The following is a 23,183-nucleotide window of genomic DNA, read 5'->3' on the forward strand; positions in this document are numbered from 1 at the left end:
GATGATTGGCTGGTTTGTGGACGACAACTGCCGGCCAGACAGGAGGACTCGGGATGAAAGGAAAGAGAAGCCCAGACCACCAAGAGCTGGTGCCCACATCAACCACCCTCCCGCCACTGGCTCACTACCACCCCCACCGCCACCCACCCCCAGCCTGACAGTGATGCTGCACTCCTCCGTCTTCCTTAACCCTCGGTTCTGATTGGTTGCCGAGGTCTGGCAGCTCCCGAAGCAGATTGTTCTTGCCAACTAGAAATGTGTGTCCGCGCCGGCTTCATGCTTCCTCGGTCCGAGCGAGCACACCGCTTCTGGCACAGCTCGGTGAACTAGAATCCCCCCCAGAGAGATGTGTGTGTGCACCCCGAAAGCCACAGGTTCGAATCCAGCTCCGCTGAATATGCTTTTCATGTTTCCATGCCCAATAAAACGGGGTGCGAGGGCGGCGCGTTCGAAAGTTCAGCGTGAAAGTAGTTCGTTCGAGTTATTTACACATAATGGCTGCTATTTAGCTTTTTCTGCTTGCATTTGTGTCCTTGCAGATTTTGGCAAGTGTTAATGGTGTTTGTATACCGGTCAGGCGGCACAGCTATTGATGCCCAATTCCACCAGTGAAATCTACGTGCCCTGGTCACGGTGGTGCAGTCTTGGGCCAGCGCTGGTGCAATCAGTGTAACCAGACCAGTGCTTAATTTGTATATAAAAACGTGCCGGTGCACAAAGCCATCCTCTTAAACACGCGGCTGCTGGAGTTAAATGTGCGAACCGGATTACTGAGGCAGCTAATCCTGAAGCCATCTCGGGCCTCTTCAATCCATTTACAGCCACTCCCTGCCCCTTCAGCTCACTCTTGCAGCTTTCTGCTTTCTCCCTTTGTGATGCTTTTTCGTTTTTCTCTTCCTCCGTCTTTCCCACGTGTCTTTTGCTCGCAGTAAATGCTCGAGGCAGAAAAATAAGTGCCGGTCCTGAAAAATAAGTGTCGGTGCTCTGCACCGGAAACAACAAGCACAAATTAAGCACTGCACCAGACTCATGGGGGCCGCTTTATCTGAGGTGGTGAACTGCACTGTCTGTACCATATCACATACAAAATGCTCTGTATGCACTGCAGGCCTCAGTCCCAAAGATAAAATCACACTTTTCTGTAAATGTAAATTTGTTTTGCAATTCACAAACTCGATGTAGTGATAGGATTATGACTCTGGAGGCTCATCACATAAAAAAATGGACGTCTTGTATCTTTTTCTCTGCACAGTTCTGGGCCCCAACTGTGGAGTGTCTTCAGCCATAGACGTACTATTAAATCAGAGTTTGTGAATTTCACACATTTTTCTCAACAAACTTTAATCCAGAAGAAGAGAGAGAAAAAGAAAAAGTAGTGAAGGAAGACAGTTCATGAATTTGATGAGTGCAGGATACTGGAGTAATTGAAAAGTACTGTTACCTACGGTGTCTCCTGCTACATGTAACGATCCCTTCCTCACCGTGAGAAGGAAAACAAAATACTGCCTTGTTTGCACTGTGAGTCCTGACTTTATCAATAAAAGAAAAATAAACTTTAAAAAAATAGGGAAAGAAGACAGAGAAATAGGGAAAACCACTGACAAAGGGAGAATGCAGGGACGGAGAAGACCCTGAAAGATGAGATCAAGTGCCACGAACTGAGGGATGGTGAATTAGAGGAGTCAAGTGGTATTAACATTCCGCAGCCAGGTATTCGGCACCCACCTTGTATAGTGCCAGACACAGGCTTCTGAGCAAAACCCTGGCCCGGCACATATTCTTTTACAAACTATGCACCGACCCTCTGGAATCGCACAGCCGGGAAGTGTGCCTATCTGTAGTTCAGAGGGGTCTAACAAGCATCTGCAGCCTTTTCTGTAATACCAAAGTACCAGAGGTTTCCAAACAACTGACTAGCACGCCTTTAGTGCTCCTGGAGCAGTTTTCTTTAATACATGCTATGTCTCTTTCACTTACCCTCTGTACTGTGTGACCTGAAAATGTACCATAAACTGTACGTACTGGACATTGCAGTCCACACTGGTGGTATGAATGTGCTATAGAAATGTTAAAACACAATAAAATGCAGTACATCTGCAGCATATTCTGTAAACCTCCATGGGACTGAAAGTCTAGCTGGGTTCTGTTGATAGCTAGCCTATCATGTTTGACATTTACAAAGGAGGAACGGGCTGTCCGAACAGAAACTGACTGGCACATGCCACCTTTCCCATCTGATTGCTGAGGACACGGGACAACATCCCTGAATATGGCGCCATAATGCTATGGTTCCAATACAAAAGCACACAGGAAACCGAAGCAAAGCGTGAAAGGTCACTTGCACTGACAGTGACTGATGACCATTGCCCTGAGTGTGTCACCCACAGGGCCCTCATGCACAGAATGAGTATGGCCTCCCTATTCTCCACTTGGCTAGTGACTACCAGCCATCGTTGGGTTGCAGTGGACCCCAGGATTCTGTCTCTGGTGTTGCTGCTGCACCTACTGTGCCATTGATAGCTACACCCACCCTCTCCTTCAGTCTCTTCCACATGAATGAACAGAATCAGGCACCAAAAAGCCGTAACGCACACCTCCCACAACGCACTCCTGGTCAGCACCTGTTTGTAAAGCGTGAAGAACCCCAGCAAGATTATCTTACCTGTGCAACTGGTTACCCTCTCCTTCCCATCTAGCCTTTGATCTCATGTTTTTCCCTCATCAACTGGATCCCTTGCATAAACGAAAGGTAGACAGCACCTCCTCTTTATGCATGTATGTGGTACTTTGTTAGTGCAAAGCGAACCAAAGGGAAGCAGAGTTCTGCACAGTGTCAAAAACAAACATAAAGCCAACAAATGATTGTAGAGAGAGAGAGATGGGTTGTGGACTGTTAATGCCTTGCGATGCAGTGCTCTTTAAAGAGGTGTGTCTTCAACTCTATCCTCAATTGGAGTAGGGTTGGGACAGTCCTGATGGATTTGGGGTTGTCCCAAATCCTGTGTGCATAGATGGAAAATGCCTGCTGGCTTGTTTGTTTTCTTTTTCACAGTCCTTAACACTTCCTCAGCCCAATCAGCCTCTGCAGGTTGGCACAAGAGGGGCTGGGAGCCAAGGGCAACAGCACATGCAGCAGACAGGGGTGTCCAATGTTTTGGTCCATGAGAGGAAAATTCGAAACCTTGCCTTCTCCTTCCTAGTTTGTGCATGAGTCCTGTCTACTGTGCAGCCTCAAACAAATTACAACCTCTAGTGGGCTAAGAAGCTCTTTATTTGTTTGTCCAATTTTTGTTTTCGTACAAATCACTGCCAGTCTTGAAACACAAACTTCTATTGTAGAACAAGGGAAGATCACAGTACTCAATGTGTGCCTTCTAAAACCAAAAGTCTCCTTCTGCCCATGCCGTCTCTCGTCAGCACCAACTACTTACCACTCTTCCATTAGCTTCAGGCAGCGGTGCTCTGTCCCGGACCAAGAAGCGCTTGATGCGAGTGAGCTGCAGGCTGGTGCCCTAGAGGACAGAAGACAGAAGGAAGACCTAAGAAGCAAGTCAAGGAGGACATGTAGCGATGGAAGAGTCTTCAAAAAACTGAAACAAAATGAGTGGCGAAAGAGATGGAGGGTGGAAAGAACACAGAAAGGACAGGAGACCCAAAGGGAAGATATTCCACTGACTCTGGCCTGAGATGGGTCCATTGCACTCTTGTTATATTGCATCTGGAAACTGAACTAATGCAACCGGTCTATGGGATTCTAACGGCTTGTTACATACATTGGCACATTTTTGACAGATGCACTGCGGTGTGTGAGTCTGTAAAGCATTATGGGCCAGACAGAGGATCTCATGCCTCATTACAAGGTGCTTTTAAAATGGTGTGGTAATACCACACACAGAATTACTGATACCAAGGACTGCAGTAATTACCAGGTGTGATATTGCCACACCAATATGACTTTCGAGCTCCGGGATGAGGAATGAGCACAGACACTGTTTTAAGCATACATCTCAGCATATTTTTCCCACATTCTGAGGGTGTTTCCCTGGATATAATCCATCTGCTTCCCAGTCGCAAACTGCACAAAACGTGGTCAGAGAAAAAACTGCAAGTGCAGCTCAAAATGAAGCTCTTAGGTTTGGGTGGTGAAGGAGAATGCCCTGATTTGTGGAGGTTAAACTGTCTAGTACAGGAATGATGAATTCCTCCACCAATCAGAGCATTTTCTGTTACCACCCAACTATTTAACAGGCTGTTAGTTTGAAAAAAACTTTAGGGGTGTGGTAAGCACCTCACCCTTTTCTCACCACCTCATAATCTGGGCCATGTTCAGTTACCAGTTTTATGGTATGTATGTATGTGATGCATTTGGTAATTCTATAGCATGAACTGATTCAAAAGGCAGTGGAGCGCTATACAAGGTCACAGACAAGCATGAAGTCAATGAGTGACAGGAGAGGAAGCTGGTTTGCAGACGATCAATGCATTGCACATTAGTGTTTTTTAAATAGGTGCGTCTTCAACTCTTTCCTAATTCTGAACAGTCTTGATACATATTTAAAACAAATAAATATTCAAACCTAAATGTATTTTAACCTAGAGGCTTCAAACTATCCTCTAAGATTTTGCTACTTCACCTCTCATCTGGGGCCTTAAGAAATATAGGGCCATATGTACAAACACTTTTTCCCATAGACACAGAATGGGTAAAAACCTTTGCTACATCTGGCCCATAGTCACATCACCCCCACCAGTATGGGACTCTTGTTTCCCCTGGCTGGCCCACACGATCTTCAAAACCAGCTGCATCATTTACAAAGGCATCACGACCAGCACCCCCATTATCGTGCAAGCAGGTTCACCATCTTTGGTTGTGTCTAGCTCACCAACAGCAAATAAAGTGCTGAGTAAGAAGTTTGAAAAAAAAAACAAGCCACCAGGCCTTGTCCATCTAATTACCTAGTATCTGGAAAAACATCCTCGCACCTGTCAGGACTGCCCGAAGCTGCTCCAATTAGGAAAGAGTTGAAGAAGAACCTCTTTAAAGAACACTATATCACAAAGCATTAACCATCCGCAAACCAGCTACCTCTCCTCTCACTCGTTGAGTTCATGCTCGTCTTTGACCATGTGTGGACTCGGCTGCATTTTGGCTAGGCTCGTGCTATATAAATACCATATAAATATATAAATACATAATCTAGGGCTGAATTAGGCCACAACCGGGATATGGCATCATTCTGGCATGGCTGGTAAATTATCAGGGCACAGCCTGCAATGAAATTACAGCTTGATCTTCTTTTATGGCCCACGAAAGCTGACTACAGTCATTAATGTACAGTCCAAAGGATCCCCACAAACCATGAAGAGCTACATAAGTGCTGCAATACAATACATGTAAACTTCAACTGCAACAAAGGCAGAAATCTGCCAAATAGTGAGAGGTGTGGTAGATATATGTGGCAGGTGGTGCACCTGGCTTGGACTTCTCTTGCATGGATAAATGCCTGGCAATAATGGCTGGCCCAGTAACCTTGTACTTGAGTTACATTCCTAAACATTATTAGGTCATATTGCCAGCAGACCAATGCTCAGAGATGGTGATGCCCACCCTGAATGTGGGACAAAGTACTTACTACTTTAAGTTATCAGAACTTTACACACACACAGCACTTACTGTATAAAGGTCAAGGGGTTCTGAGGTGGCTTACAATTGTCCTTTTTTACTCAAGGACTAGAGACATCTTTAAGTGTTTTCCAACCTCTTGTAATCACACAAATGAATAATGTGTAAAATACTGATACCACATGTACATAGAGTGGGTTAGGGTTAGCTCCTTTCAGCTATTGCTCATTTGGATACACAGTTTGCACCTAGCCAGTTTTTTTATTAGCCTGGCTTGCATTTTTAAGTCCAGGCCGATAAAAAAAATTAGGAAAGGCAATGAAATCCGGTATTTTTCCCTTGTGAAATATAAGCCTAAAACTTCAAGTTCATAAAGAAATTAGTTAAAAAAGCATTTGGGAACTTTCTTAATCATTTCAGAATGATTAGCAGAGAGGGACGATTACCATGTTACATAAGAATCCTGACAATTTTACCAAATTCTTTTTCACCTACGAACTCTTGCATTCTTTTATATATAGCAAAGGGTAAGCAAAAATGGCTCCCATTTTTTAAAGGAAGGTAGCAACCTTAGTTGGGATATCATGTACATGTTGCATTATCTCACAGAACTACATATAAAGAGTGGGGCAGTGGGCCAGCTCCCCTTAGCCATTAGCTTTATTGCCAATGTCATTCACGATTTCAGCCTATCAGTGCTCGGAATTTCAGTGCGGTCGCCTGGCAGCGTTCTGCCTGCTTACCGGTGAGGCAAGGAGTCTGTCTTCAGTTTCACCGCTTGCTTTTCTTAGAGCTGCTGTGAGGCCCACGTACACAGTGAGGCCAGAGAAACTACTATACATATAGGCAGCTGGCTGACTTCTGTTGACGCGGTCCCCACTACATACATGACTGTGGTAGTAGGAGTGCGTGTGGATCACCAAGAACCAAAAAGAGCCTGCACTGTACTCCAATCAAACTTGTGTGGCCTACATGACCTTAGTTTCCTCCACAGGTGAACCTTTGGGTCCCAAACATGTGGTAACTTGCGGCATGGCTGAAAACAACTCTACTACACAAATGTCAGACAAGTGGTGAACCTTGGATGGCAGCACCTTCTGAGTATGCTCAAGGGCGTAGTTTAGTCAGTGTGATTTGGGGGGTGGGGGGGTGGTGAATCTCAAATGTCCCAACTCAAAAAGCAGTTGCCACAGTGGCAATGTTTGAAGTGACCGAGGTTCGGGATGAACTGTTCCCATGAGAAGCATGGTCAGTACTGATTTTCATTAGGTGGTCCTTGGAGGATGTTTTAGAGTTCGGCAGGCAGAAACATACCCCGTCTGCCAAATTCAAGGTCCGCCCACCCAATTTTCAGTCAGGAGGACCACAATATGTAGGCCATCAGAAAAAAATGTACCATGTCAGTGTAAAATTTTCTTCGATGGTCCAACAGAGGAGGTGTCATCAGAAGTAAGACACCTGACAGCCCACCCTTTTTAGAGTGGATGGTCAGATGGAGGTTTATTTTTCTTCCAATAAAAAAGAACAGTTAGAAAAAAAAAATACCCCTACACCACAGAAGAAAACAGGTATGGGGGTCATTATTTCTTTTTTTTTTCCAAACACAAACTCCTGTTTGTGAGTTTGTTTTTGAAAAATAAACATTTTTGGAAACGTTTGACAGCCATCCATCATGGCTGACAGAGCCGTCTGTTAAATGTTTCATGCATCGACAGGAGCCACCATGACAGCGGTCCCTGCCAATGTTTAGCGATGTCTGCTATGCTGGCGGACATCTCTACATTTGGCAGGCACAGTAAAGGCAGTAAAGTCCTCTGCCACCCTGTCTACCTCTACTCTATCTGCTAATAAGGAAAATATTGCCATGCCATGTGCATGGGCAATGCAGGAGCACCCCGGTGGACCCCAGCACTGGTTTACCACCTGCCTTTCCATGACAGGGTCCCAGCCATGGAAATGCTGGCGGAAAGTGTAGTCATGATCAGCATGGTGGTGCTGAACTCAGCGCCACCATGGCTAACCACGACTCTGACTGCCGTCACCCGTGTTAAGAACCATGTTCCTTGTGGTGGCGGCGGTACGACCGCCAGGGTCATAATCGGCCAGTCGGACTGCCTGGTGTGTGGCGGTCCAACCGCCACCGCGAGGCTGGCGGTCATGAGACCGCATAATAAGGCCCATAGTTTTCAGCATGCCCTTTTTCCAAGGATTGTGATTGTTAGCCCATTAGCAGTGATTTGCATTTGAAAGGCTATCTCTGCCCTTTCACCCACTAGGTTGTTTAACCCCTAATGACCATCAAGAAAAAAGGCAGAAATTCAGGAGCTACAATTTATTTTGTATTTCACAAATCTTCCAAGTGACATGACATGATATCATCTGCCAGTCATGGCTTCTTAGACAACAGCATGTAGCACTGTGTGTGGCTCTTAGCTTTATGGACATTATGGGCTACAAATACCAGCGGCTAAAATGCCACAATTGGCTGTCAACTTGCTCTCATATCTGTTACACTTCACTCACATCATGCATTTAGAAAAAGCATTGGGCAATGCAAACCTTTTATTTTGTTTAGTGGAATGTTGAATACGAAGCTTCACAACACAATAAAGGTACAGGTGGAGCAACATCATGGGTTATTATTTCACATACAAAAGTGGGTTTTGTACAGTGCACTCCTAAACTGAATTATTTCAAGGTGTTCTTAAGTGAATTGATCACAGAATAGGAGGCACAGCGAAGAAAAGTGACTGCCCAAAGTCACATAGCTTGGTCAAGTTGGGAAGCTGGGATGAAAACCAGGGCCCCACAACTAGTCTTTGTCTCAGGTCCCACAAAATCTTCTGGACATGTTATGCATGTGTATTTAAAATATCCTTTGTTTTTTCATTACATTTGGCAACAGCAGTGGAAACACCCATTCTTCATAGAACAACTTGGGAAGAAACAGTGTAAGTTTCCCTCCTGCAGAGGACAGGTCCAGCTAGGGCAGTAGAAGCACTTGCTTTCACCAGGACAGGCACAAATGTGGAAGCAGCAGTGCAAGTTTCATTCCCTCACCGACAGGGGCAGCGTGGTAGTTACAAAGCAAACATCCCTAGTTACAGAAGCCAGTAAGTGCAATCTTCCATTCCCCACTGACGGATCCACCAGGGCAGACTACTCAAGCTTTCATCTTTCACAGAACATGTGCAGATTAGACATGAGTGACATACAGCTTACAGAAAGATCTCAGGAGTGGGTGCTGAAGTCACAGAGAGGAATGTATAGGTGGATGAATGAATGCGAGTTCTGACACCTTTCTCGTTTAGGTGGTATTCCACATCAGCATCCCAATGGTCTTGCTGCGGTCACTTGGAGGCCTGTGGTTAGATTCCTTACTTTTCTGTGCATTGAGGAGTAGCTGTTCCCTGGTAGGTTATTAGTTTTTGGAGCTGCCCAGATGCAGCCTAAGTAACGATGCTCTAGACAGGCAAACTGGTGCAAACCTCTTTGAAAACTTTTGAATGCAAGTGCACCTGACTCTTCAATCCCCCCTCAGTGCTGCACCTGTTCAAGATGCTGAGGACCACCACTGATCACACCAATTTTTAGGCCGAGAATGGGCTGCGGCGGAGGGGTGCTAGCACATGTTTTTTCTTTCCTTTGTCTCTTCCGACACGTCCAGCTGCTGTTCTCATTGTAACACTTCTCAAGTTTTTGAAAGAGTGTTGATATTAGCACAGTGTTAACTGTGAGATATTTGCATCTGAAAGACTATCTCTGCCTTCTCACCCAGTAGGCTGCTTTACCAGTGACTTCCTAGTTCCGAATGTTATTTTGCATTTCCCAAGCCTGACCAGCATATGGCATATGACACTATCAGCCATTCCTGGCTGCTTAGCCAACAGCATGTTGCAATTTGGGCCTTGTAGTTTTGCTTCTAACATTTTCACTATGGGCTCAAACCCCAGCAAGCAAAATGCTGTTGGTTAAAAACCCAGAACTGTCCGAAGGTCTTACGCATGGCATTGAACCACTAGTCAGCTATGTCTTAAAACTTCCCAAAGCCACCTCGTCTATTCCAAAAACGACTTGTTTCCCATGTAAAACCAAAAGTAAACTCTGCTCACGCATTATGTGAGTGTTCACTCTCATTCACCCCATGCACGGAAACAAGCATTGGTAATGCAAAGGCAGTAGCAAACCTTCCCTAAAACAAAGTATAAGTTACAGGCAGGTAGCAGTTGCAACAGGAACATCACACGATTCTTGCACATATATAGGACATCTACAAAACAGAGGCTACCACACTGAACCGGTAGGCCATAGAGGACAGCTGGATGACCTCTATAAACAGGCATGCATATACAAGAAGTAGGTAGAAAACTCCTTGAAGAAATAACCAAATCTCCTATAGAATTACGATACACTCATGTTTTCGTACAGGAGGATGAACCCTCACCTACTGCGTGTGGTATGCTTCATCAGTCCGTTGCACAAGCATGGGGATGCATCTGAGAGTACCACAGTCCATTTCTTATACAGTCTCCAAGGGTGAGGTAGTGCTTCTTGTTCTATATGTGTTAAACTATCAGACCTATATTAAAGTTGTGTGTGGATGAGCTAACATGCTTTCACTGGTAACGCCCTATCACAAAATTCAAAGCAGGAGGGTCAAGCAAACATCCCTGCTACTCTCTTCTTTCACCATGTCTCGGTGCTCACATATTGCTTCTATGGGGTTTGGTGCCTTCCTCAGGACTAAGGCTACCAAATCAAATATTGTGAAGGATTCCCTGACATCATGTAAGTCTATTCGAGATATCCTTTGTTTTTTCACAAGATGGGTGAACAACAATAGAAACTCCCCTTCTTCATAGACCAGGTGCACCTTAGACAGAATCAGTGCTATTTACCCTCCTCCAGAGGACAGGTACAGCTACAGTGGCAGCTGTGCACACTTTCTCCATCGGATCACAGGTACAGGTCGAGCAGCAGCAGTGCCAGCTTTGCTTCCTCTCAGAACAGATACAGAATGATAGTAACAGAGGAAGCCCCCTCCTATCCCTGGGTGCAGTATGTGGAATGCTCCATTCCTTGCAGGACAGATCCAGCAGTGCAGAATATAACAAGCTTTCATCACTCATAGTTAAGGCATGTGTGATATGTAGGTCATGGAGAGATCCCTCAAGTGGGTGTTTCACTCACCGAGAGGAATATATTGGTGGGTGACTTAGTGAATATGAAAAATCAGGCACCACCTCACTAAGGTGATATTTCACATCAGCATCTGAAAGTCCTGCTTTGCAGACAGTGAACATTGCGATGGTGCAGTTGCACCCTGCGGGCTGCAGCAATGTCACCGGCTTGATTATGAGCTGGTGACAATGCTGTAGTCTGTTTCCTGCTATGCTGGTGGGCAGAAACCGAGGTTTCCACCCATCAGTCTAGTGGGAAACTCTTAATGGGGTTGGCAGGGAGGTAGCCTGTGTGGGGGCAACCTCCGCATAGGAAGTTCGGCAGACGGTGAAGACCGTCTGCCGAACTCGTAATTGCCCCCATTATTTAAATGAAAGAATATAGAATACATATGTATCCTGTACTGTGAAAATAAAGATGACAATATGTAGTTACATATGTTAAACTCTTGAAAGTAAATCATTTGTAAAAAGCCACCTTTGGGTTCCGATGTGTTGGAACCTACAGATAGATTCCTGATTACTGCAGTGAAATCCAGCAGAGCAATAAATAAACATAGTACTGTAAATGCTTCTTTATCAGCTAATTATAGTGGACTTCCAGGAGGGAACATTTAGGGAAAAAAGAGCTGAAATGCTACTTCTTCCTTTCTGGCTTCAGCAGCAGCTGTAATTCTTCTCAGTGATAAGCCTATCACACTGTCTGCTTTCTCTGGCAATAAGCATTGTGAGATTACAACTCAACGGCATTACAGCATTGCTGCCATGTCATTGTCTTATTCTGAATGCACACAGTTATTAAATCAATCTACAAAAAAGGGATCCTTTATCCTCCCTGAAACTATAGGCAGATTAACCTATTAGATGTGGCAGTAAAATATTCTCAAAAATTCTCCTGGAAATGATGAAAGAGTGGGCAGAGGCAAATTCAATAATCACTGGACAAGGGTAGGGGATTCCAGGAGGACCATTTGACTCCTGACCAATGCTTCAGCTTGTAGAAAATAACCCCTAAATAAATAATTGGAGGTAAGAGGTAATCTGTACTAGGACCCCGTCTCTGCCAGCCTTCTCATGGTGGGGTTACCGCCATGAAACCACTGGCGGAGAGGGGGGTCGTAATCCCCAGGGCGGCGCTGCTTGCAGTACTGCCCTGGCAGATTAGGACCACCAGCACCGCCAGGCCATCATTGTAGGAAAGTACTCTCTTTTTGACATGTTATTCCCCAATTTCTGCCTGATGTCAGTGTGTTTGACTTACGCTCTCTTGCCTCTAAATTGTGTCGCTGCATACTGGTAACCCCAGTATTTCACCCAAAATTGGCATACTGGTCACCCCTTATAAGTGCCTAGTATATGGTCGCTAGGTACCCAGGGCATTAGGGTTCCAGGGGATCCCTATGGGCTGCAGCATTTCTTTTGCCACCCATAGAGAGCCCATGCAACGGCTTCTGCAGGACTGCAATTGCAGTCTATGTGAAATGGTGCATGCACCCTTTCACTGCCATTTACACTGCACCAGGTCACTTATAAGTCACCCATATTGCAGGCCTTCCAACCCTGAAGGGTAGGTTCAGAGTACCTGTGTGTGTGGGCACCCTTGCACTAGCAGAGGTGCCCCCACGACCACCAGGGCCCTTTTCCCAGACTTGACGTAAGTGCGGGGATGCCATTTTACGCGTGCACTGGACAGAGGTCACCACCTATGCACAGCTCCACAATGGTAAATCCGAATATGGCCATGTTTGGTATCAAACATGTTGGAATCATACCCCAAGGCTTTTGCAAGCATTGGTTGTATGATCCCATGCACTCTGGGGGCTCCTTAGAGGACCCCAGTATTTCCATTACAGCCTTCTGAGGTTTTCCAGGCAGCCCCAGCTGCTGCCATCTCACAGACAGGCTTCCGCCCTCCTGTTGCTTGAGCTTTCAAGCCCAGGAAGGAAGAACAAAGGATTTCCTTTGGGAGAGGGATGTTACACCCTCTCCCCTTGGAAATAGGTGTTACAGGCATGGGAGGAGTAGCCTCCCAGAGCCTCTGGAAATGCTTTGAAGGGCACAGATAGTGCCCTCCTTGCATAGTCCAGTCTACAACGGTTCAGGGACCCCCAGAAATGGGAGTGACAACTCCCACGTCCATCACCACCCCAGGGGTGGTGCTCAGAGCTCCTCCAGAGGGTCCCTGAATTTTGCCGCCATCTTGGATTCCAAGGTGGCAGGGAACTCTGGGAGCATCTGAGTGGCCAGTGCCAGCAGGTGACGTCAGAGCCCTCCCCTGATAGGTGCTTACCATGTAGCTGAACAATCCCCCTTTCAGGGCTATTTAGGGTCTCTCTCTTGGGTGGTTCTTCAGATTCGGATTGCAAGACTCCAGCAGGAATCCTCTGCATCCTTTACTTCACCTTCTTACTGAAGAAACTGCACCTGGACCCTCCAGGAACTCTACAACTGCAACAAAGAAGCAAAGACGACATTTGCAACATTGTACCTTCAGCTCCTGCCAGCAACTGCAACTGTTTCCCGGTCAAAGATCCTCAGAGGACAGCCAGTGTTCAGCCTGCACCAGAAGAACAAAGGAATCTCCCTTGAAGTGAAGGAGTCACTTCCCTGCTTCAACAGGCACCCCTCTGCAGCAACGACTGGTAACTTGGGTCCCCTCTCCTGATGAAGTGCATGGATCCAGCATCACAGGTGCTGGACTGAAGACGTCCAACTGTCCAACTTTGGTGGAGGTAAGAGCTTGCCTCCGCACGCAAGAAGGTACCCCTGCGCACCACATGGTTTGCAGTTGTCAAGGCTTGTTGGCATCTTTTCACGAACTTCTTCATGCACTGTGCAGCTCCAGCCCCCAGCACTCCTTCCTGCGACGCACAGCCTCCTCTGTGGTTTTCCGGGGGCGTGGGATCCCTTTGTGAAGTGCTGTGTGGGCCTCCTTTTGCACCTTTTTTGTCCTCGTGCTGTGGGACTTCCGTACACGCTTCCTGGTCTTCTGAGGGCTCTCTGAGTTGCTGAGAGCCCCCTCTCTCACCCCCTCCTGGGTAGAGTTCACCAGGTCCTGGGCAGCGTCATTTTCCGCTAACCGCGAGCTTTGTGTGTGCCAAGGCTTGTTGGCGGAATCCAGTGACGCAAACCAGACTGCAATCACCCATCCGGCGTGGGACATCTTCTGCACCAACCAGGAACCCACATCTGTCTTCTTGGGTGCAGTACTGACTGTTGTTCTTCACTGGTGGTTCTTCTTTTGACCCTTCATCCGGGTTAGCAGGGGCTCCTGTTCTCCCTGGACTCTCCAGTGCTTCTTGGACTTGGTCCCCTTCTTCCACAGGTCTTCCGGTCCAGGAACCCATCGTTGGTGTCTTGCAGTCTCTTCTGGTTCTTGCATAAACTTCTTTCTCATGTTCTTGTGTGTTCTAGGAAAGTTACTGTGATTTACTCCTGTTTTCCTGGCCCCCTGGGTGGATTCTATTACTTACCTTTGGTATTTTCTAATACTCCCAGCACCCCTCTACACACTACACTTCCCTAGGTGGGAAACCAACTTTTGCATTCCACTTTCATAGTATATGGTTTGTGTTCCCCCAGGCCCATTTCTAACTATTGTGATTTTCACTAATTGCACTGTTTTCTAACTGTTTTTACAGCTATTTCTGCATACTAGTGTATATAATTTGTGTATTACTTACCTCCGAAGCGAGTATAGTCTCTATGGTATTTTTTGGCATTTGTGTCACCAAAATAAAGTACCTTTAGTTTTGCAACACTGAGTATTCACTTTCATGTGTGTGAGTACTGTGTGACTACAGTATTGCATGAGCTTTGCATGTCTCCTAGTTAGGCCTAGGCTGCTCATCCACACTACCCCTAGCGTGCCTGGCTTCTAGATGCTGTCTACATTTCACTAATAAGGGATAACTGGACCTGGTATAAGGTGTAAGTACCTTAGGTACCCCCTACAAACCAGGCCAGCCTCCTACAATCGTGTAGACGAAATCTTTATGGTGCTCTAATAAAGGAGTTGTTTAAAAAAAAAAGAAAAAGCTTCGATTTAGAGCACATGAACCTTCATTTTTAAAAAGGAGCATCAACAACAGTGGATGAATCTGGTAAAAAAGAAGCAGATTAGAGATTTAGATTTCACATGCAGCAGGCTTGTGGAAACAAAGACAATTCTACTTCTTTACTCAAGACTAAAGCTGGACAAAGAAAACATTTTCCATCACAATAACATCTATTTTAGTTGTTTGGTATTGTTTTCTATTTAGTTTCTTAAATATAGGAACTCAGATATCAGATTGGATATGGGTGCACAAGTATGTGCATTGTGGATTACGATATCAATTCGGATACCGGTGTATATGTCTGTTTGGAGAGTGAGTGTGAATACTTAGTATTCAAGGTACAAGAACATATATGATTCAGTGGTCATTATGCATAATGTTACTGTGCCACCATTCTTTTTGACCTTACCTGGAGAACCTGTAATAGCTTGGCAGAAGTGGAAAAAGTGTTTAGTCACTATGCCATGGTTTGTGACACACATGTAAGTGGTGAGCAGAAAACATCATTATCACTACACTACCTGGCTCCTGAGGGACAGGAAGTGCTTGAGCATCTACCTGATTTAAATGACAATGATGTGAATGGGTTGAATGAGTATGAACTAAGTCTGACAAAGCTAGATTTACATTATTTACCCAAGGTAAGTACTGTTATGGAAAGATATCATTTTGGGAGGAGAATGCAATGTGTGGGTGAATGTATTGAAGAATATATTTCAGAATTGAGGAAACTAGCCTCAACTTGTAACTTTGGTGTTACCACAGATGAAAGATTAAGAGATCAATTTATGCTGGATTGTATTCTGGATAAGGCAAGCAAGACTATATGGGTAAGGGATAATCCCTCATTAAATGAAGTATTGACTATGGAAAAAACAACTGAACAGTCCCAAGTATGTGTAGCTGTGGTTAAAAGGAATGCTCAAAAGTTATGAAAAAAGTTAGAGAACTCTAATGTCACTAAGCCCGAGGTGAAGGGTCTCAAACATATGAAGAAGTTTCAGGGTAAATGTTACAGATGTGGAAATGTAGGACATGCAGGAAGAAAGGTAATTTCACGTCTTGTTGTAAAACCATGAAGGAGTGGAAGAAAGTAAGAGAAGTGGTGCTACTGTGATCAGGAGAGCGATGAATTTGTTTTGCACATAAAAGAAGGTTCAAGCAACAGTCCCTATGAGATGGTAACTGTAAATGGGTGTCCAGTCAATATGCTATTCAATTCTGGTGCAAACATAACCTTAGTACCTTAGAATCTGAAAGCAGATATAAGCTTGAAAAAAACATGTAGGAAGGCCAATTGAGTTGTTAGAGCACTTCTTTGGCACTACTGAACTAAAAGATAGAATGATTCCAGGAAACAAATATGTCTGACTTAAAGGCATTTCTTAAATTAGTTGGTACCATCAGAAAGACTTAGAAGTAATTTAGATCCCAATGAAACACCTTCTGCAAAATTAAAGTGTAGAGAGAAAACGTAGCCACTGTGAGTGAAGACTCTAGTAAGAAAACTATTATAAAACAACAATTTCCAGAAGATGTTAATGAAGATTTAGGATGCTTGAGACATTACATACACAAAATAAAAGTAAAACCTGTATCAGTGCCCAAAGCATGCATGGTGAGAGGTGTACCCATTATGGTAAGTCGAGCTTTGAAGAAAGAGTTGGAGAGGTTACAGAATTATGGTGCCATTCAAGAGGTAGAAGGAACAGAATGGTTGTCACCTGTGGTTATGGCAAGGAAGGCTAATGGGATGTAAGGCTTTGTGCTGACCTGAGAGAACTAAATAAGGCAGTAGTGGTTGACCATTATCCCCTACCTAAAATAAAAGAAATGTTGTGTAGTCTAGAAGGGACTGGATTTTTCTCTTCACTGGATTTAACCTTGCCGTGTCATCAGATTGCCTTGCATCCATCATCCCAAGATCTCACAGGGTTCATAATCTTGTTTGAAACATTTAAATACTAGTGTATGCTGTTTGGCTTGATTTTAGCAGCAACAATATTTCATAGAGCTATGGAACACATGTTGGAGGAAGGGAAAGGAGTAAAAATATACCAAGATGATGTCCCTGCATATGTTTAAACAAGACATTAACATGATAAGAGATTGCAAGAAGTGTTAAAAAAATGATAAAAGATTGCAAGAAGTATTAAAGGTGTTCAGTATAAATGGTTTAACATTAAAACATGAAAAGTGCAAATTTGGTACAACAGAGATTGAATACCTAGGACATGTGATTACATTTGAAGGTATTCGTCCCAAAGAGGACCTGTTGAAAGCAACTGCAAAAATGCAGAGTCCAACTAATAAGGAAGAATTAGTGAAATTCTTAGCGACAGCTGAATACTCCTGCAAGTTTATTTCTAACTTCTCTGAAAGATGTAATAACATAGGGGAATTTCAATAAAGTAACAGAGTTTACTAGGTCAGAAGCATGTGAGGCAGAGATTCATGGTGTGAAGGTGAATTTGAGGGAGGCATCTACTCTGGGCAGCTTTGTATCAGGAGCCAAGACCATTCTGAGAAATTATGCCAGTGCAAAGGGGCTCAATTATTCTGTAATTGAGAAGTAAGCCGTGACTGTTTATTGGGCAGCAGGAAAACACAGGAAATGTGTTTGGAGTAGTCTCTTTGAAGTAAAGATGTATCAAAAACCATTAGTAGAAAGTTTTGGAAAAAAAGGGATTGATGCAGTAATTCGATAGTATAAGCATATGGGTAGTAGTATTAAAGGAATTTGAATTTGTAGTATCATATTTGCCAGGAGTAATGAACATGGTGGTGGATTGTTGATCAAGACTATATTGGTCTAACAGCACAGATGGTAAGCAGGCACAGTGTGAAGAAGATGAATTTATGGATGAGAATGTGAAAGGATGCTTAGTGTCCAGTGGCATCATGCAAGAAGAAGAATGGAGGAAAGAAAAAGAGAATGACAAGGAATTACAAGCAGTAAAGAGCAAAGTGAAGGATGGGTGGTCATGTAAGGAGAAAAATAATAGAATTTTCAAAGGATATTCTAGTGTCAAAGGTGAACTCTCTGAAGAAAATGGGCTGATCATGAGAACAATAGATTGGTTCTGTCAGCTAATTTAAGGATGAGACTGATTGAGAGTGTCCATGAGGGTCATCTAGGAATCTGCAGGACTAAAGAAAGAATTAGAGAGAGCTATTGGTGGCCTGGGTGGATTTAATGATTGAAAGAGTGGTATGAGAATACAGAGACCAGTGCTTCCCAGCCTTTGGTCCGGGTGACCCTGGGGGTCCGCGAAGCCTCCACAAGGGGTCAGTGACTGCTTGGAAAATTAAATAATATTAACAGATTAGGTCCCAGCAGTCAGTGGAGGGGGTCCTTGGATTCTAATAATGTTTCAGTGGGAGTACCCAGTTTCCAGTAATGATAAAGTGGGGGTCTGCAGAAGTCAAAAAGGTTGGGAACCACTAACATAGACTGTAAGATAAGTGAAAATAATACTAAAATGCAGAACTCAACCTATGGTGGTTAGAGACAGGGCATCTGGTCCGTGGGTTGATGTGGCTCTACACACAATTGGACCTTTAAGAATTTCTAGTACTGACACATTTATAATCAAAGTATGGACATGTATTCCACATGGCCTGATGTAGAAATTGTGAACTAATTAGAGACTAATGTAGTTATGGACTTCTTAGAGGATGTTTTTAGAAGAGAGGGTTTTTCAGAATCTCTGTTGCCAGTAACGGGGTTCAGTTGATTTCAAAATCTATGGAAATGTTCTTGTGAGAAAGAGGCATTAAGCATAAAAACACTTCCTTATGTCACCCAGAAGCTAATTGGATGATGGAGTGCTTCAACAAAGTTGTTAAAGATAGCATTCAACATTCTCTGGTTAATGGGTTAAACTGGATGAAAAAACTTAAAACCATGGTCAGTAAGTACAGACTGATACTGCATTCTTCAACTGGTGTAACTCCTTTCTTCTTGTTCAAGAAAGGATCTCCAAACAATCACGTAGGTCTCTCATGGGAAAATAAAATGAGAACCTTGGGAAGAGGTAGTGGATCTATAATTAAAGAATGTTAGGAGGACAAAGAAAATGAAACAATAAAGAAAAGGAAGTAAAATTTTGATGGAAGGATGGCGGTAAAAAACAAAAACTTCAAAGTTGCAGAGTGGGTAAAGATAAACAATCCTAGAAAAGAGGGTCTGACTGACAAGTTTAGTCAACCCATAAAAGTTATAAAACTTTTCAAACATGCAGTAAATGCAAGTGTTCATTGCATTTGGAATTTGGGTAGCAGGTGGTGGTTTCAGTGTCACAGGTACAACAGAGAATGTACTTAGTGAGGAGAGAAGGAAAAGTAAGACGATGGTAAAGAAACCAAGTAGATTCAATGATTATATATGATACTGTTTACATATTTTTCAAAGTTATTTTTCAAATATGCATTGCTTATGGGTGTCATAACACTTGTTTGTTGTACTTACTGAAGAGCATATTACAATATTAGAATTTGTATATGTATTTTAGATTTTTTTGTTTATGTTATTGGGAGGGAGGTGTGTGGTATCCTAGGCATTCATGTTCTGTCTGCCATCACACCCTCCTCAACCTTTAGAACTCCTCTTGGTTGCTAAGTGCTTAGAATGTGTATGTTTAAATGTGAGGAGTTATGATGGGCAGGTAGAAGCTGGACATCATTGATGGATGCAGCTTTATTTGCATTGCACTTAATAAGCTAGTTTTGGATCATCTTCTTCCTGAAGAGATTCACCTTTTACAAGATCTATCTTAGATGCGAACAACACATGTCAGTGTGGTATAAATATGAAATATTATCTTTGCCATATTTTATTTCATATCTGCCAATTTCTAAAGAAATATCACAGTGTGAAGAGGGGGCGGGCCTTATGCAGAGAGCTACCTAGAGGGTCTCTGGCCTCCACCAACCTCCCCACCCCAAAAAAACACAACCCCTCATCTGCCTCCCCTCCCAAAAAAAACCAAAGTTCACACCCCTTAATGGACATGGACTGCTTACAGCCTCCGAAAACAATCAGGAAAGCCACTCTGTGCAGGTTTCCAGCTAGTTTTCCCTTCTACCATTTGATTTCAGCTCTCACCGTGTGACCGTGTGAAGGGAGCCACAATCGTGTGACATACGAAGGCACCGTGTTCGCTGGCGGGTCTGTTATTAGATTCTGGTTTACAGAGCTATAGAAATCCCTGTTGAGGCCAGCTTTAATGAAATAGCAGCCTTTTTTATTGGATATGAGGTATCTTGATCTAACGTGTGCAATGGGGAGATACTTATTATCTGTGAAAGAAATGTTAAGGAGGAATTGAGTCAAGGATCTACAACTTATGCAAAAGGTCAAGCTGATTAGGTTTTAGATGACATGTGAAACTGTAATTATTTCATTGACCATTAGCGTTTTGAGCATTTTTTGCATATTTTAGTGTGTTGTTTTTGTGGTGGAACTGTGGTTGACTGACTCATTTTCTTATTACAGCTGAATAGTGATATGACAGGTAGAGTGTAAAAAGAAATTATATTCAGGTTTCATATAGTTATTGCTGGCCACCGAGCATTACTTATTCATATATACAGTATTCAGGAATCCCATGCAGTTTGAAAGACTCACTGTCTTTGTGTTGCTCCATCATGCACTGTGGGGCACAGGAATAATGGGCACTTAGGCCTGAAACAGGCACTGAGCCATATTACTACTCGCCGCAGGGCTAGTCACGGAAGGGACAAAATGTACTTTTACAAAACCCACAGGGAGCAAGCACAGCAAGTGTGCCAATCTTCCTCCCACCTCCATCCTGTCTACACAGATGCAACCTATGCTTTCAGTGGGTGGTCTTCTTTGGGATTAAAGATTAACTTTGATTTGTCAGTGTTTTATTTATTTATTGTTCTTACTTGTTACCTTTTGAGTAAGGTTAACATATAGAATCAGCAATCATTTGGCTAGGTACTTGCTAGTGTGTCAATTACTTACTGTGGCTTCAATGTTTAGCCAGCTCAGGAGAGGCCATGGCTTTAAATGGGATGAAAGAAGTGGGGGAACCTAAAAGGAGCGTGTTCATTTGAATTAAGGACCAGGCTTAAACATGTAAACTACATTTCTGTGATTCCCAGTCACCTGTACACCCTGCATTTGCTTTTGTGTTTTGATTGCTGTCTACCTCCCTCACGCACAGTTGAGCAGTCACAATTGGAGCAGGAATGCATGCCCATTGCTCTCTGTGCTCTGCAGAGAGCCAAGGATTGCATGACCTTGTATTCTGAACACCTCTTTGAGCCACTGACAGGCACTGTGAGAAACTCGCGCTGCCTTCAGCCTCAGCTCCAGAGCTCTTTATTGCAGCCCCTTATAAACAACTGAAGGTGACTTAGTTCAAAGTATGCACCATACAAGAGTAATATGTTACACGAAAAAAATACAGAAACACAACATCCTGGAAATAGCTAACATTCTTAGGAAATGCAACATTAGGTAAGACATGAGAACTATAAACAGGAACAAAATCGCTGACATGGATGAATTATTTTTGGGTTCCATGTTCGGAAATCGATCCCTGTTTTGCGTTAAATGTAAGGACAAGAATATAAGACCCAATAGGGACCAGCTTCAATGTTTGTTTTTAATTACTGCGGGTCTGAGACCCAGAAAGATCCTGCCCACTTAAAGCCCTGGGGGCGAAAGTTATTAAGGCAGATTGTTTGCACTATGGCAAGCAGCATGATTGTGTGTCTCAGTTTCAAGGTCTATGTTATTTTTAACTCGTACAATTTCCTTTTTTTGAATTTAGGTAAAATACTATGAAAGTCACTCCATGGAAAAGGTGTGGAGGGCAAATGCTGGCTGAAGGCTTCACCTAGCCAGTGAAGCATCCACACGATTCCCCTTTCATCCTGCTAGACAGGAGAGGGCGTGGCCTGCAGCTTCATGCTCCAAGAGGCCAGAGGAGGCGGGGCAGCGCATCAGGACAGTGTGGTGGTTAAACCTCACCATCACTCTGCAGTACTCTGCATGGCATAAAGTGGTGTAGCAAAGGCCCCGCAGTCCCTGTGGCGCAGGGGGGTCCGAGCTCCAGGGGGCCCCCTCAGCACAACTCTGGCCTTAGAGCTCCTGCATGAATCCGGAGGGGGCTCCCCATGTTCTTTGCAGGGGGCCCCCTCACGTAGATGTCTTATCTTTTACTTACACAGCACCCTGCCCTTAGAACTACCTAGGGCCTACCTTAGGGGGGGCTTGTGTGAAATAAAAGGGGAGTTTATGGCTTGGCAAGTAGTTTAAAATGTCAAGCCTAAGTGGCAGTAAACTGCACATGCAGGCCCTGCAATGAAAGGCCTGAGACATGTTTAAAGGGCTACTTGTGTGGATGGCACAAGCAGAGCTGCAGACCCACTAGTAGCATTTAATTTACAGGCATTAGGTATATGGTATACCACGCTACAAGGGACTTACAAGTAAATTAAATATTGCAATTGTGTATCCACCAATGTTACCATGTTTAGGGGAGAAGCACAAGCACTTTAGCAGTGCTCAGAGTCCTAAGGCCAACAGAAACAAATTCAGCAAAAAAGTGGACCGTAAAAGGCAAAAGGTTTGGGTGACCCTTCAGAGAGGGCCATTTTCCAACATGCGGTCACTCACAGCAACATAAGGATTTTAGAATCTCACACCCCAGCCGCTGCATCTGAGGTCACACAGAGTATTATTAGGATTACTGGACTCTCTCACCCCTCTGTTGTAACTGAGGTCACTGCAAGCAACATTAGGGAATAGTGAACTCTCTCACCCAGGGCTGCCACTGCAACTGAATTGTCAGACAGACACTTCTTAGGATTACTGGACTCTCGCACCCCTGCTGCTGCACCTGGGGTTACTCAAAGCATCATTGTGATTTCTAGACTCTGTCACCCAGTATTGCTGCAGCTGCAGTCACTCAGAGTATAATTAAGATTAGTGGATTCTCTCACTCAGTAACGCCGCATCTGATGTCACAGAGAGCATCAACAGGATTACTGGACTCTCTCACCCGGTGCTGTGCAACTGAGATCCCTCACAGCACCATTAAGAACCACTGGGCTCTATCACTCTACTTGCAGCACCTAAGGTCACTTTTAGCATTATTAGGATTACTGGACTCTCTCACCTGGTGCTGTGCAACTGAGATCCCTCACAGCACCATTAAGAACCACTGGGCTCTATCACTCTACTTGCAGCACCTAAGGTCACTTTTAGCATTATTAGGATTACTGGACTCTCTCACCTGGTGCTGTGCAACTGAGATCCCTCACAGCACCATTAAGAACCACTGG

General features: G+C 44.1%; 1 protein-coding gene across 1 annotated transcript in view; it reads right to left on the minus strand.

Annotated features, from left to right (window-relative positions):
* Positions 1–23,183, minus strand: part of DRD3 (dopamine receptor D3) — an 807,482-nt gene that overhangs the window by 139,349 nt on the left and 644,950 nt on the right. Inside the window, exon 6 of the mRNA XM_069202686.1 lies at positions 3,432–3,512. Coding sequence (XP_069058787.1) covers positions 3,432–3,512 — 81 coding nt within the window. The remainder of the gene's footprint in view (positions 1–3,431; positions 3,513–23,183) is intronic.

This window comes from Pleurodeles waltl, chromosome 8 (assembly GCF_031143425.1).
Source record: "Pleurodeles waltl isolate 20211129_DDA chromosome 8, aPleWal1.hap1.20221129, whole genome shotgun sequence".
In the NCBI taxonomy this organism is placed as follows: domain Eukaryota; kingdom Metazoa; phylum Chordata; class Amphibia; order Caudata; family Salamandridae; genus Pleurodeles; species Pleurodeles waltl.